The 17,468-nt window shown below is 33.8% G+C and overlaps 1 protein-coding gene across 4 annotated transcripts in view; it reads right to left on the minus strand.

Moving 5' to 3' along the window:
- Positions 1-15,757: 15,757 nt before the first annotated feature.
- GRIK2 (glutamate receptor, ionotropic, kainate 2) overlaps positions 15,758-17,468 on the minus strand; it is a 1,103,729-nt gene continuing 1,102,018 nt past the window's right edge. For 2 of the 4 annotated variants that reach the window (XM_006881188.1, XM_006881187.1), the window contains one exon: positions 15,758-16,228. In XM_006881188.1, coding sequence (XP_006881250.1) covers positions 16,064-16,228 — 165 coding nt within the window. In that variant the 3' untranslated portion in view covers positions 15,758-16,063. The remainder of the gene's footprint in view (positions 16,229-17,468) is intronic. The other 2 variants (XM_006881189.1, XM_006881190.1) reach the window with 1 other exon arrangement.

Below are 17,468 nucleotides of genomic sequence, written 5' to 3' on the forward strand. Positions count from 1 at the left end.
TTACACAATAAAAATAACTTTTAAAACAAATAAAATGGAAATCAGGTATTTATTTTTATATTATGTGACCATCTACATAGCACATAAAAAGTCTACAGAAAAATATGTAGAAATGAGAGTTTATCAAGGTGATCAGATATTTAAGACATCTATGTGTATAAAATCAGTATCATTCCTATATAGAGGCAATAAACTATAAAAATAGTAGCATTTTAAAAACAATATCACAACCAATAGCTAAAGAGACAATAATTACTTGGAAACACGTGAAACAAGGTATAGGTGATTATTTTATGCAAAAAAATATTAGAAAGAAAATTAAAGAGAATGAGTAGATGCTCATGAAGAATGAAAATCATAAATAAGTGCTAATTTCTCTAAATTAATACCAAGATACGAGTTAATGACAATGAAAATAATTCCATATTATACATGTATGTATAACTTAAATGATAGATTCTAAAATTTATGTCATTTTTAAGATACCACTGAAGGCAAGAAATAAAAAAGGAGAACTTTTGCATCCAGGAAAAGAGAGAGAGAAAGAAACAGAAAGAGAGACAGAGAGAGAACATATATAATGTTATAGAGATACAGATTAAATGAAAGAATATATAGAGAGATAAATACAGGGTCACACACACCTAAAATATTTATTTATTTATATGTACTGTGTGAGATGTAGATCACTGAGAAAAGGAAGTAGTATTTAACAAATCTATAGAAAAAGGTTAACCTATAAAAAATAAATATACATATTTGACTTTGGCTAAAATGGTAAATTTTGAAATTTTAATAAAACATATAGATTCATATAATTTTATTCCCATAAATTAAAAACATCTCTAATATTTACAAAAAATGTTGTTTATAAAATAAAAGCAAGGTAATTTAGCAACAATAACATTAGCAATGTTTTTGTTAAAAATGTATCTTGAAGGAAGTAAAATATATTTAGAAACTTGTGGAGAAAAAAACAACTGCAATACCAAATCACAAGCAAGATAATAATAACAATTTACCATATCTTGGGAACTATTAAGAGGAACAGTTAAATGGTAAAATAGACATCTTACACAATATGAAACATATTCAGCTAATAAGCATAGAGGAATACCACTCATGGAACGAAAGGAATGTAAATCAAAGCTAGAATGATACTTGTACTCCCTTGATAATAAAAAAAATGAAAACAAAAATATGACAAGACTAAGGGTTGGATAGAGAATGGATTATCAGATCACGTTGTATATTAGTGGTACAGGTGTTCATTTTATAGTAGTGTCGGCAGTGTTGTAGAGTAGAACATCAGTATGTCCTAAGACTCATGGTACATGTATCAAAATGAGGTTTTAGCATATGAGTATCAGAAAATATATACAAAAATAAATACAATATGGCAATATTTTAATTTAAGGGGGGGACCCAATACCTACTGATTAGAAAACAGACAATTAAATTACAGTATCTTCAGCCAAAATGATATTATAAAACACTTAAATAAAACCCATAAATTAGGAGGAAAATAATAAGGAAAAATCTTAGTAAAACTTTTAATTGGGGATGACGTTTCAGAAGACATCCTAGAATAGTATTCCCATTCCCTGTGTGCTGTGTGACACTTGAAATTTTGGTGTTAATTAAGAGTAGTGATGATCCCATGGACTATCAAAAGATCAAGAAGATCTGCATTAGAGGAAGTGCAATCAGGGTGCTCCTTAGAGGCAAGGATGGGGAAACTTTATCTCACATATTTTGAGCATATTACCAGGAAGGCCCAGTTCTTGAGGGGGGGAAAGACATCATGCTAGGAAAGGTAGAGCAAAAAAGGATGATCCTGAAATAAATGGTCTGAACACAGTCACTGTAAGAACTGTGCTCCAGCATGACAGAGAAGGCAGGGATAATTGGTGTCATGTAAATATGTCCAAGCAGTGAGGAATTTGAGAGCAGCCTACCTTAGGGCACCAAATATTATTCAGGAAAATTATCCATGGGTCTGTCTCTGACCAACATTAAAAAAAAATTTATATATGGCTTTGAAAGTTTTGAAGGTATGGGTTTTTTTTTTCTGTCCATCCCTTCTGTACCTTTTTTTCAAGCCTACCTTCCTTACCTGACACCTAAAATTTAAAGGTAGTTAAGTCTTAGATCACTATCTCCTCTTAGTGGTTACTCTTTCCCCTGCTAAATGTTCATAGTCACTATCTTAGTTACCATTTCTATGATGCTGACTTCAATATTTATGGATGCAGCCTACCCTATTAGCTCTAACTTATGCATGTTATAGTTGTGCATTATTGAGTCAGAACAACCCAAAGCTGACCCTCCAATGGGTGTTCTGAGGCAGTTAAACACATGGGAAGAAATTGCCCGTCTATCTCCAAGAGAGCAGCTGGTGAACTTGAGCTGAATACCTACAGTATTGCTCCTGGGCCATGCACTTCTACTTCGTTTTAGAAATGTCTTCACTCACTGTGACAAAACAACTCTAAATGTATCTCTTGTCTCACAAATATTAAAAAGTCAGCCTTTTTCTATTTCCCATTTTAATTTCAGGGAGTTTTGTTCACTTACTAGTAAAGAGTGGTGCTGCTGCTGCCTACAAACTCTCTATACAGAAACTGTTTAAGTTGAGGAACCTGGTCCTGCCACAACACAGACAAAAGGCTTTAGAAGTGAGGACACTAATCAGGTGAGAGAGTCAATCTCAGAGCCAGCACATTCAGGTGTAGAGGAATGTGCTGCAACTCCCCTGGAGAAAAAAAAACAACTTTATTTGGCATTCCTGGCCACCAAGTGGCCTTCTTACTGGCCAAGAAAGGCAATATAATTTAAGAGAGGGGGCTGCAGTCAAGTGAGAGACTAACTTTCACAGCTGGCACACCGAAATTCTCTGAAGGAGCTGCCTACAAAACTCCCTAGACAGAAATTGCTACATTGGGAAACCTGGTCACAGTACATGTCAGACAAAAGAAGACAACAGACTTTAGGAGAAAAGATTCCTGAAGGGCTGCACTGCCCACCAGAGAAGACAATAAAGGACGTTAGGGAAGGCTAACAATTCCACTCCAAAAGCTCAGAAAGGACTTCCAGTGGAGCAAGTTACCCACCCCCATTAACTGAACACTTTAAGCTTACAACTAATAAATAGAATCATAAAGACAAAGAATTATCAACAACCTATACAGACACAATAGAAAAGGCTTAACACATACCAAGAACAACTTCACATATAATCAAGAAAATATCAGACAGCTTCAAACATTGCGATTAAACAAATTAAGCCTTATAAAAAAATCCAAAGCATATTGCTTACTCAAAGAATACCACAGAGTCAGAGTGGTAGAAGAAATATTTTGATGTGGAATCTTACAAACTGCTACTGAAGAAGGTACAAATGGTAAAAAAAAAGAATAGCAGCAAGATATAGAGTTAATGCTCCAGAAAAAGAGACCTAGAATCAAATATACTGATGTGGAGTTGTATAAACATCTATGGAAGAATATGTAAATGAAATAAGTAAGAACAGAAGTTATAAATAAGTAAAATACTTCAGACTGGAAACCAGAAGAATATATTGACTTGGAGGAATGTGAACAGCTACAGAAGAAAAGGCAAAATATGGAAGAAATAATTGAAACTGTAGATAAAGAGATACAAGAACTTAATTGTCACAAGACAGAGTACAGTCAACAGAGCACTTAAAATAACAGAAATGTGTGAAAATGTGATCCAGAATATTAAGACCAACATAATCTTCCAACATGCTGAAGGGCGAAAAATACAGAATAGAAGAAATTGAAGAGAGAGTCAGTGATCTGGAAGACAAGAACTTCAGTAGGAACATACTAGAAGGAAAATCAGATAAGAGAATGAAGGGAAATAAAGAAAATATTGGAATAATGTAGAATAACATCAAAAGCAACAATATATATATATATATAGATATGATCAGAATTCCAGAAAATTTGGGATACAGGGCAAGCCTTGAGGAAATTTTAGAAGAGGTACTAGAAAAATCTTCCAGATATTATATAGAACAGGAGACACTAAAGAAGCACGGTGAACACCAAATGGACAAGACCCCAAAAGAAAAACATCAAGACATATTATAGTCAAATTCTTTAAAAATTAAAGAATAGAATAATCAAAGCAACATGATAAAAACAAAGGAGAACAAATTAGATTAAGTTCTGATATCTGAGCAGAACCATGAAAGCAAAATGATGGCCATATACAGAAGATTGAAAGAAAATGGCAGCCGAGGATCCTGTACCCAGCAAATTGTTCATCAACTATGAAGGAGAAATTAAGTCATTTGCAGAACCAGGAACTTAAGGAATTTGTGAAAAAAAGACCAATGCCATGAGAAATCTAAGGGAAGGCCTTCACACAGAGATTTCAAAGGAAACAACAGAAAAAGAAATACAGTAATATGGCAGTGCTACAAACTGGCCTGCCAATAACCACACTTGATGTGAATAAATTAAATGCACCAATCAAGAGAAAAAGTGTAGCATAGAATGGATAAAAACACTAAGCCTATCAGTATATTGAGCTTCAATCCATACTGAAGACTATAGTTCTTGACTTGCATCAAAATACCTCAACATCAAGAAAACAAAAATGCTCATCCCTGGGCCAACTGGCAGCTTCATAATAGATGAAAAAGATATTGAGATTGTTAACAACTTCACCTTGCTTGTTTCCACTATCAACACTCTTTGCACCAGCAGCCAGATTATCAAAATATGAATTTCACTGGGAAAGTCTCTTTTCAGGGACCTCTCCAGGATACTAAAGAGGAACAGTGTCAGTTGGGAGACTAACGTGCACCTGATCAAAACCATGGTCTTTGTAATTATTTGTTAGCATTGAAGAGCTAGACAATGACTAAGGATTAAAGAAGAAGAATTGATGCCTTTGAGTTATGATACTGGAGAAGAAAGTAGAACATACCATGGACTGCCAGGAGAACAAACAGGTCTGCCCTGGAGAGGTTGAAACCAAGCTGATCCCAGGAGGCAAGGATTTTTAAGCTCTGTCTCACATACATTTGGGCATATGATCACGAAGGACCAGTACAGTGTTAAGGAACAGCACAGGAGAGGAAGAACCATTATGAAAAGAATTGACTCAGTGACTGGAGAAATGGGATTAAGTTGTCAGAGATGATAATATTGGCACAGGATAGGGTGGGGTTTAAAAGCAATCTACATCTTTAATGGAATCCCAGTGAAGATATGAAATTTATTTTTCAAAGAGAAAGTGCAATTAGCAAGCTTATTTATAAAGGAAAGAGAGCCAGAATAAGCAAAGTACTTCTGGAAAGTAAAAATGAAGTGGAAGGCAAAGCACTTCATGATCTTAAAACCTATTATACAGCTTTAATAACCAAAACTGCATTATACTAGTAAAATGACACACATATAGACATAGAATTGAGAACCCAAAAATTGACCCACCTACCTGTAGTCAACTTTTATTCTACAAGGATATAAAACCTATCATATGGAAAATAACAACCTCTTCAACAAGTGGTGCTGACAAAATTGGACTGTTACCTGCAGAAAGCTGAAGTAGGATACACATCTCGCACCATACACAAAAATAATCTCAAGGTGAATCAGAGGTCTAGGATTAAATTTCAAACCCATAAAGACCATAAGAGACAAAATGAGATTGAATTTAGGAATGTCTAACTTATTCTATGTCAAACACACCCAGAAACGCAATAACAGGAGAGGATATATAGATTAATTTTACCATGTAAAAATTATGTCTTGTGCTCATCAAAGACTTTTCAATAGCATGAAAAGAAAACCTAGTTACTGAAAAAAAAAATTATAATGCTATCTCAGACAGGGTATCTTAAGTAAACTTTAAAGAATGCTACAGGACCTCCACAAGAAAAGGGCCCAATAACAAAATAGGCAAAAGTTATGGAAAAATTTTTCACAGAGGAAGACACTCGGATGGGCAACAGACTTGCGAAAAAAATGCTCAAAATCTGGCAATAAGAGAGATGCAAATAAAAACTACAATGAGGTACAATTTCACCTCAGTAGCAGTGGCAAAATGTAACAAAACAACAAGCAATAAGTGTTTAAGAGGATATAAAGAGATTGAAATTATCACACACTGTTTTGGTGGGATTGTAAAATGGTACAACCTCTCTGTAAGGTGATTTGGTGTTTCCTCAAAAAACTTAACATAGAAATTCTACCATGAACCAGGTATTCCTCTGCTGGGAATATCCCAAGGAAATTAGAACTGTGACAGAAAGGGAGATTTGTACACTGATGTTCATCAATCACAAGAACATGAAAACAACACAATGTTCATCAGCAAATAAATAGATTAGTCCAACATAGTATCCAGGAGCAAAGATTTCAAAATATACTACATAAAATGGGAGGAGATGGAGAGCATTATGTTGAGTGAAGTAACTCAGTTTCATAAGAACAAATACTGCATAATTTCATCATTGTAAAAACAAAAAGACAACTAGTAAGATGTATATGAAAGTCCATCGAAGGGCAGCTGAGGATGAGCAGGGAGGAAATCCTGAGATTTCCTGAGTTTGGTGGGTAGAGAGGGTGCCGGGAAAAGAATTAGGAAAGATCCTGTAGGAACCTGAAAAGATTGGTTAATGATGGGCATAAATCAGTAATGATTAATTTTATAAAACATAATGTATGATCATATGAAACAGTATGACTGAAGGAACGTGTGAAACACAATGTATATAAATTTTATATGCAAACCAATATAAAAAAAGTTGTGCTGCTAATCTAAAGGTACACGGGTTTTCATGCACCAGTTGCTCTGCAAGAGGAAGATCTGCATGGTCTTGTGTGATTTACTGCCTCTGAAAACCATCTGGAGGGCAAACTACGAGGTGATTTCCAATCGACAGTACACAACATTTCAATTTATAAGAATGTCAGCTGGGAAAGGCAGAAATGTAGTATGACTCTTTCATAGCTGGTGTTATTCACTCTCCAATATTTCTCTTCTTCCAGACTGTATTTAGGAGTTCAAGAGATTAAGTGCTGCCAAATAATTATAACGTTATCAAGGAAGAATGTCAAATTAAGATGGGGATGCATATCATCGAAGATTGAAGTAGTGTGGATTTAAATTACCACAAGCAGGACAATAGTGGCAGCAGACTTTTCTTCCATGAGAAGTAACCAAATTTTTCTTTCATGAGAAGTAATTGTAAGCTGCTAAGATTCTATTGTTGTTTATTGATATTGATATTTGCTATCAGTATGAAGTCAGAGTGACTGCATGTGTACAGACTATGGATCATTTGTACATTGATCAATAAGGTGTACAAGGCCATTTTCTTTTAGAAGCACATCACTAGGCTTTAATTCTGAAGTACGACCAACCTTAAATTTGATACATTTGAATGAGCAACCTTTTAGTCTAGAAAGCAACCACTTCAAATCCAGCTTATAATAATACATGTAGTGAATAAGTATATTGGAGTTATTCTGCCTGAATTTAGCTCCTGTAAGATATTAAAATCTTTACCTTCTCATGTCAATAGTTTCTCTATCTATAAAGTGATAATAAATAATATTAGTTCTTGTCCTATATACTATTGAAGTAATTGAAGGAAATAACTTATGTAAAGCACTTACTATAAGAATACAACAGTTTCATGGTCTTTACATATATTATTTAATTCATCATGAAGTTATACCCACTCTATATTTACTAATCCATTGCCTTCTATTTAGTGTCACTTCTTCTGATTGAGTCTAATCTAAACAAGTATAATCTCTTGCCTGAATATTTTGCTGATTTGGCCTCTTAACTCATCTTCCTACATCCATTGTTGTAAATTCTGAATCTATCCTCCAAATTGCTCCTTGAGCTGTCTTTTCAAAGTGGAGATCTTATCCAACAATCTTCTATGCAAATCATTTAAACAGTGATCTTTGGATAAAAATCAAATATCTAAAGTTGTCAGTTTAACTTTGCCAAGGTCTGATCTTTAGTTATATGTTAATATAGCTTCTATAACATAAGTCTATGCCTTTTTTTGGCATTCCAGCAACAGCACCCTTTCTCCTACTGTAAAATTCTTTTTTAAGTGTATTCTTTAATAGGCCGGTAAAATTGCAAAAATCTCTCTTTCTCTTTTTTTTTTTCTTTCTTTCTTAAGTATCTCCTTCTCTTCATTCATGGTAACGTTGTTTCTTAGGAATTCCAGCACAAATTCTATATTTTTTGTAAACTTTTGTAGAACACTTCTCATCGAGTGTGTGATGAGAGAGATTCGAGTCCATTTCCTTGCAAACATTTAAACACAGATTAAATATTTGTGGCTTAACTTTGCTTCACTCTGCTTCAGTAAGAACGTTCCCTATGTTAAGACAATGATTGTTCATATTCTGTAAAATAATCAAGAAGATTTCTAAAAATATATGTAGAATTGATAAAATACTTTCTAGTACCTATATAAGGCTAAAAGAAAAGAAGATGCACATTGTCCACTAGTCTTTTGGACTGTTTCATTGTATCTTTGATTTTCTTTCACTTTTCTTTGCTCTAGACAGGGAGCAGCCAATAGTTACACTTAGACACTATGTCACAAACATTTAAGACCCCTATTACTTTTCACCAAAGTAGCATGTAGAACCTGGTTTCTGTGGACTCTGTTATGACTATTGACTTTGATATCCTTCAAGACTATGGTTCTAAGTTCCAAGGTTCAGTAACTCGTTTTCGTTTGGTGCTCACCACAGCTAAGGAGTTTTCGTAACTTTGTTTTTTTTTCGTAGCTTTGTTTTGTATGTTCTACGTTTTCATAGATATAGTTGAGGCACAGAGTGATACATATGTTTATATGTATGATGTGCAAAAACAGATGCATATTTGTGAGTGTAGTCCCATTTGGTTTCTCATATCCATTCAACTTATTGTCTGTGTCTACTGTGGATTATTATTATTATTATGATTATTGTACGATTGGGTATGTAACAGTAATTACTCTATGACTCTGTGATCACAAAACAAGATGTCATCTGGCTTCTACTGCTGAATACTCTTAAGAGGATTATAAAATAATGTTCTAGATACAATGGGAGAAATATATGGAACAAAACTCCACACCTATATTTATATAATTTCAGCCTTGTTTGCCTCAGAGTGACTGGTGAAACCCTCAGACTATGTAAAGCCTGGATCTGAATTCATTGATACACTTTTACCCAAACAACAGTCAAACCTATAAGGTGAATAACACCACCAGAAAGTTCACATTCTTTAGAACAATGAACTACAAAAGGTCAAAAGAGAATAATCTTCCCAGAGATAAAGCTCAAATGACAGTGAGAAGGACAAATAGAAATAATAAACACAAGGAGAAAGTCGGAAGAGGGGACTTGCATTATAGTGATGACAATTAATTGCACAGAACAAAATTTCTAAGAACTCATTAGTGGCAAATCAATTTGCTTCATAAAATTTCACCCAAACCATAATAAAAAGTGTTTTTTTGAAAAAATCAATATTTATGGGAATAATATGTCAGATACTTAATAAAGGTTTTCTGTCATATCTCTTATAATAAAAATGTGCCTCAGAAACCACAGCAATGTTTTAAAAGAACAATTTAAGGCTCAGTTGATCCTATTCATAACTGGAAGGATCCTACTCAGGTGTCAGAACTCTTTGAAATTGACTTTTCTAGTCATTGTCTTAGCTTCCACTGGAGTCATTATCTTCAAACAACCTTAAGCGACCTTCAGACAATTGGTCATATCATCAATAACTGTGGGACCAATATAAGAGAGAGTCTTTTCCATACTGTGAAGTACCTGTAAAGACACTGTAAGAGCCAGTTGTACAGAGAAGGGGGAGAAACTATGGTCCTACTGTGAAAAGACTGTGACAAGGTATAACCAAAGAAACCTGTAGATAGAGCTACAGCTAAAGGTTTTGCTTGACAGATGACTATATGAAAAGCTGATTTGTATCTGCTATGAGATAAACTTTGCCTAGATGATTGAAGAAACCAGAGGCTTTTTACATTTTTGCTGCTGAACTGAAACCTGGATTTTCACTGACTGAGGAATCTCACTTGGAATGGTTGGACTAAACTTGAACTGGTATTGGTGATATTCTTTGCTTTCCCCACACCCTAACTTCCATAACCTAATCTCCCTAATAAACCCTACAACTGTGAATAAAATCCATGAGTCAATTTGCAACAAACATTGATCCCAATGGTTGGTAGAAATAGGTGCAAGAGCATGTGAGGGTGGCATGTTTGGCCATGTGCCTTTGAGTTGTGGTGCTGAAGAGAAGTAGTGAACATACCATGTACTGCTAAGAGAAATACAATTCTGTCCTAGAGAGGGTGAAACCAACATTTTCTTTGGAAGCAAGGATTCTGAAGCTCTGTCTGACATACTTTGGACATGTTGTGAGGAGGGAACAGTTCTTAGAGAGGGACATCAGACTTGGGAGGGTGGAGAGACAGCTCAAGAATGGAAGACCCTGGATGAGATGGACTGACTCAGCTTCTGGGTGACAGGGATGTGTCAGAGATAATGAAACTGGCTCAAAATAGAAGAGGGTTTGGAGCTATTGTACATAAGATTGCTATGAGTCTGAGTCAACTAGACAGCACATAACAACAATAACATGGATATTATTGATGGGGACAATTTCATTTTATAAAGTGGATAGAAGTCAAACTCAGCCACTCCCATGTTGCAGCTGCTCATTAAACTCTACTTTTGCCCAAGGTATAAAGTCAAAATAAGTTATGTCTTCATTGAAGGAAGATACCAATTACCAATACGTTGCATTGCTTCAATAACAATATCTCTAAGTATTCCTAAAAATTTTTATCACCAGCTAATAGATTATACTGCCTGAGACTTTGTGAGGAGTCTTATTTAATAGAATCTGATCAAAAAAATTATTTTATGAGATAATATTTTCATCCTTTATATATTTACTAGCATATATAATTAAACTCTGTCTCCAGTTCTAGATTTCAAACTAGAAAATTGAGTATCATGTCTTTTATAATCATTGCATCCCCAGTATCTAATGTAGAATCTAGTTAACAACGTATATCCAATAGTTCTGTTTTATTTTTAAACCAAAAAATTGTGAATTAAGTAATGATTGCATGGCAGAGACCAAATATAATTTCTAATTATTTTTTAAAGGGTTTTAAAGAGTAGAAAAGAGTATCTTTGTAATATTACAACAAAGGTAGATCTGCATCTGTCATTAAATGAAAAGATAATTTTCAGAGGGGGGAAAAAATCCCAAATTCTTTTTTTTCTTTTATCTTTTTGTTAATTAAAAAAATAAAAAAGAGTAAGAAGAGGAAATCCAGGAAACACATATAAGAAATGTACAGGAAACAGCAAGACCTGAAAAGAAAGTCCAATAAAAATAGGACAATCCTGGGAAATGGCTTAAAAGATGAGCATAATAAAACCTTGGTCAATAGAACAAGGTGGAATTCGGTGTGCTTGGGCAGGTGACCAGGATGGCAGAGATCGCAAAATGTATACTCATATCTGTTTCCATTTGTTATTTAGTAATTGAATCCATGTCTGTTATCTAGCATCGCCTGTACCAACATAAATTCTATGTTTATTCCCCAATCTATTTTTTTCAAGGAAGTGTGAGGATAGGTGCCAAGTTCTGACAATTGTGGAGTGTGCAATTTGTGAGACATATCCTTACTGTGTCCGTGGTTCACACAAAAGGTTTGCACATGTCTAGGGAACTGTAATCCCAGAGTCACATAGTTCAAATCCACTAGATTTTTTGCAGAAGAAGAGTGGGCAATCTCCTCCATGGAGATTTACTGCCTCTGGAAAACCTGCTGGAATGTCAGCTATGAGTTCGTTCTGACTTGACATTAAACAACAAAACATAATAACCTAAAAGATTGGCAGATCAAACCCATTCAGAGGGTATCGTGGAATAAAGAAGACCTTCTGATAGTCTTCTGTAAAGCTTATCATCTAGAAAATCCTGTAGAACAGTTGTACTCTGTCACACACAGGTATACACCATGAGTTAAGAATGACTAGAGAACACAATTTGGTTTATGATTTTTATCCTTACAAGGGATAAGACTTTTTCATACCTTTTCATTTTAATTCCTCCTAGTAAGAATTGTATATAATTTGGCTTCAGTTATAGCAACTATCTCAGATTTTAAGACAACCTTAGAAGCTGATATATAAGAAGGATATTTAAAATATTATTAAACAGATATTAATACAGTATGTCTTGTGTTTCACTTCCTTTTTTTAACTCCTGATTTTTGATCAAGGTGAATAAAATGTAGGATAGAATTTGTTTCAGTTGATTAGCACTGTTAAATTAGATATTACATATAAACTGTACATATTGACTTTAGAGTATAAAACTATTTTTACCAAAGGTTTTTTATATTCTTTGCAAGTATAATGTTGTAGAACCTACTACATGAAAATATAGATAAATAGCAACAAATTTGCAAAGCAGCAGAGATACATTTAATTTTTAAAACCCAATTTTAAATTAGGGTTTTAATAAATCTAAAAGATACATATGTAAAATAATACATTAAAGGGTATTCTGAAAATCTAAAAGCTCACACAATTCTCTAAGAAAGTTCCCTTTATCTATCTATATTGTAACACATGTCCTGTGAGCTTTATAAAATCAAAGCTGATTGTTTTGAATTAGACTTATACCTTGATGGCATAAAACATTAACTACCAAATTTAGTATTATTTGAATAGTACTAAAACAGAAATTTTCCTCATTACATAAATGTTCATTAGCTCCATTTTATATACCCCCATTTTCTTTTTTTTTTTTTTAATGTGAAAGCATTGCTTATACAAATGTAAGGGGGAGAAATGAGAAAAGGAAAATGGCAAAATTGTATCCTTTTAAATTATATATAACCAAAATCTTATTAGAGTTAAGACTAGGATCTCTTCTATAAACACCAAGACTTATTGTTGTTATGTGTGGTCGAGTATGACTCACAGCAACAAAAAACCAGAGATCTGAACCCTGTCCTAACTTCTGTCATCCTTACAATTTCTCACAAGTTTGAGCTCATAATACTACGATCTTCCAAATTATCACTAACTTGAGCAGGAAAATAATTTTTTTGCAATAACATAGACAGCTTTTATGAAACTTTAAAAATTGAACATTATTCTTTATCACACTATATTTATTACAATATTAAAATACAGTAGGTTTCTTTACTTTTTCAAATAATTATTTAATGAAATACAACAAATTCAAATTTCATTTAAAAATCTTGTATTTTACGGAATATTTTAAAAATAAGCTATTTTTCCAGCCTATTTTGTTAAGTTCAATTTGTCTAAGGAGGATTTTAAAAGTGTGTTAAAATCTGATTAGCATTTGAGTGATTAAAAAACATAGTATTATCCAAAATTGTATGAGTTATGTTATTTGAGGTTATGATTTGTTGAGTTGAAATCGACCCATAGCTGAGCCTCCAGTGGCTTTTCAGAGGCATTTAATCACAAGGAGATTGCCCATCCTTCTCCGGTGGAGTGGCTGGTGGCTTCAAACCACATACCTATGGGATTGCAGTGCAGCTTCTTGCCACTAGGCCACCAGAACACCCATATATTAAAATAAATAAATAACAAAAATAAATAAAATCAACAATCAATTTTTTTCCCAGCAATAATTTATGTAGTTCTCTAAAATTAATTAAGCCTGGGGATACCATCATCCTTGAAATGTGTTTTTAATGCAAAAACACCCTACTCTTGAAAACCCCTTGGTCATTTAATTTTGAATTTAATTTAAGACATTCAATGATTAGATAGTTTCCCCCTAAATTTCTAGATTCCTTCTTAATTTTTTTTGGTGTCTTTGGTTTTTTGGGTTTTTTTGGGTATTTTTGTTCAGGGGTCTGATTACAAGAGATTTTTTTCCTTAGTAAAGTGTATGTTGTAATTGATGATAAAGACTGTCTTTAGAATACTGACATCTAAATCACATCACTATTAACTCTTGATACTAAACTCATATTTCCTTCTGTTTGCTGAATTACTTTAAATTAATGATATGCAAGAAGTTCTTAATTATGAATTAAGCCTCATAAATGTGATCATTGATCACTGTCCAGACTTGCATATCCTATACACTTTTTCCAAGAAAATATCATATATATGTGTTCAATTGCTTATAGAAGACCATGACTGTTAATCCAAGAATTGCTATTTCCCTCCATGTTAGTTTTTCTCACCCTAAATATCACATTATATCTTCCAGTCCAGCTCTATCTAGGACTTCCTAGTTTATCACCCAAGATTTTGCTCTTCTTTTCCTCCAGGATATTGGGAGGTGTCCACTTCTGACGACCTAGAAAGATTGAAGATGTGTGCTTCACCAAGTGCAAAGATAAAGTAGAGAATTCATGAAGAGGTACAGAGAGAAACAGAAGTCAAAGCTGAAAGTAAAATGGACATAATTTTAATGACTTTTTTAAATTTTGTGCGTTGGATTCAAACAGCAAACTGTGTGCACTCAACTGTTATCACAATGTTGTCAAGAGGTCTGTGTCTTTTTACCATTTTACACACAATTGTTCATTACAGCATGTTATCAGCCTCGTGGAAACCAGGGGTGTGGCATGGTAAGCAGTGGTGGTAGTGCACCTAGCTTTTATATTAACTAACTTGAAAATATTTCTCTTCTATGATTCCTTTTTTTCTTGATAAAAATAGTTTTCACCAAACGTTGGTGGTGCACACGCACTACCATTCATGCTTGACATCACACCCCTGCCTGGAACACATGTTCTTATTTTGTTGATAAAAAGTATTACAAAAATTTCCATACAAAAACTATTTTCATAGAAATCTTGCATTTCCACAAATAAACCTGAACATTTTTTTTGAAAAAAAACTGCTCAAGGATTTTGTTCATTTAACATTGTGACTGTATTGATAAATGCAGTCCATTTCAAAGTTCTCCGCGCATACTTTCTATAGATGAACAGTCCCCTTTCTCTTATCACTGAGATCTGCCCATGCTCCACCAAGTTCATGTAGGGCAGGGATGAGGGTGTGGATTGGCATATCGGAATGTTGGGATGAAAGCTTCAGTCTTCCTCATAGCCCACAGTATTCAGCCCTCCTTTTACAATTTACAAGAAAGATGGCATAATAGCATCCTCACTTAACATAGAATCACTGAGCCAACTGTTGCTTTCTGATTTTGATTATGGGGAAAGTGTTGGTGAAAGTGTTTATGGGGGGCAGGGGGTGGTAGGGATCTGGATGAGTTGCATGTTAAAGCTCCTGCCTTGATGAGTTTAAGAAACAGCATTATTGCCTTCGTATTTGACATCTCTATTTCAATCAATGACACAGACTGTTAAAATAAACCAAAATGAAAATGAAACTGATGGTGATCTGCTTTATATTCCACTTGCCATGAAATTCAGGTTTGTTTTGAATTACATTTTCCCACATCCTATGAGCACATATTGTCTATTCAGATGATCATTATACTGAGTAGTTGGGGGCTAGTAACATCATCACCTCTATTATCTGGGAGTTCAGAAGATTGCACTGTTTCTTGCAACACTACAGTTTTTGCTGATTCCAAGTATTTATTTTTTTTTATTATTCTTAATGATTCTTTTACTGGTTACCCTGTCGGGCATTGATATTCCATCTCCTGGCAACAGTTGGACTTCAAAAGAACCTGTAATTTTTCCTCAGGACTGCATTTGAAACCAGCCACAAAATGTGCATTTAATATTCACTCAGAAGAAGGGAGGAACCCATGATAAACAGTGTAACCCCGTGTAACTTGGTTGATCCGTGATGCTTGTAAATCAAGTCTGATCATTGCAACTGCTTAGATCACAAAGTCTCTAGTTCATAGACACAGCGGCATGAGGTAACTCATTTTTTATTTTGCACAGGTTGCATATTTCCACAGGAAACATTCTCGCTAAATTGTTTGAAAAAAGACGACAGTTTGTGCTTGGGTGTTCGGCCTCCCAGCTTTACGCCATGGTTTCTTTACCTGGTAACCTTCTGTCGTTAAATGTGTGCATGTTGATAACTTCTTCTGTTTTCACAATAACTGGGGCCTGTGGCTTATGTTTTAACCGACGCTGGCACTTCAGGGACATCCTCAGTTCTTCCACCATGGCGCTACAGAAGGATCTCTACAGAAGAGCACAGAAATGTAAATGTTACAAAACCAATAAACTGCTACTCCCCAAGAGCAGTATTAAAGTAATTCTCAATATTCTTATCAACAGAGAAGTCTTGATATTTGAAAAAGAGTTAAAACAATAATTACACCTTGAATACACAACATACAAAAATTAAAATAAGTTATCAAGGTGGTTTGAATTAAAGAAAAGTTCCATATGATAGTAATTAATGAAATGCTAACTATTAAGACATATATTACATATATATTGAATAAGATTTTCAGATGACATTCTATAACACAGATTGGTATAAAGGATAGCATCTATCATAGAACTTAAATACATACACAAATACACAAATCTTGAACTAGAAATCCATTCTTAATTGTAACAAAAATTATAATAGATCACTTTAAAAGAAAAAAGAAGTACACATAACAGGTACAAAATCTCCTTTAAACATGGACTTTTCATTGAAGACCTCAAAACAGGACAGAAAGAGAGAAAAAAATTAATAAGATTTCTGATATTTCATTATATATCTTTTGTGATTATGCCTAAAAAGCTTTAATAATTATCAGAAATAAATGTGATTAAATCATAGCTGGAAAATTTTAACATTTTAAAAACTATGCAAATACTGATCTCTTTTTATAATCAGTTAACCTATCTCATGAGGATATAAAGTGAATATAGGGATATGTTTGTTTTTAATTCTAACTTCATTGGAAATAGATATGCTGGAAATTCTATGTCTGAGTATATTAAAACAGGCTCTTCAAGATTCACATTACAAACTCATATATATGAAACAAAATTGTCACCATGAACCTATCTGAGATACACATTGCTGGTTGCATTTAAATCAGATTCATAAACTAGTTGTACATTATACTAAAACTCGAATGGTTTCTCCATAAGAATAAAAAGGTAGACAACAACCAAAGATGTGGACAAGTATGAAAAATTATAAAAAGTGATGTAAAAACATAATGAAATAATGCATGCGAGTGAGTGACGATATTTTTGCTTTAGATGCCACTGGTTTTATGTACTAATTCCCGGAGAATGTTATTGCATAAAATATTTGATCACTATTATGTGCCATCTTTTTAAAAGGATTTTACAAACAATTCTTTTGTGAAATTTAAAAGAATATTTTTTAATGAGGCAGAAAATGGGTTCCAAAAAAGGTAAGTGATGTTCTTCATCTCACACCACAAATTCTAGCTAAATATTCATGTACAGA

The sequence above is a fragment of the Elephantulus edwardii genome, unplaced genomic scaffold, assembly GCF_000299155.1.
Source record: "Elephantulus edwardii isolate Elephantulus edwardi_28Jun2011 unplaced genomic scaffold, EleEdw1.0 scaffold00013, whole genome shotgun sequence".
Lineage (NCBI taxonomy): Eukaryota > Metazoa > Chordata > Mammalia > Macroscelidea > Macroscelididae > Elephantulus > Elephantulus edwardii.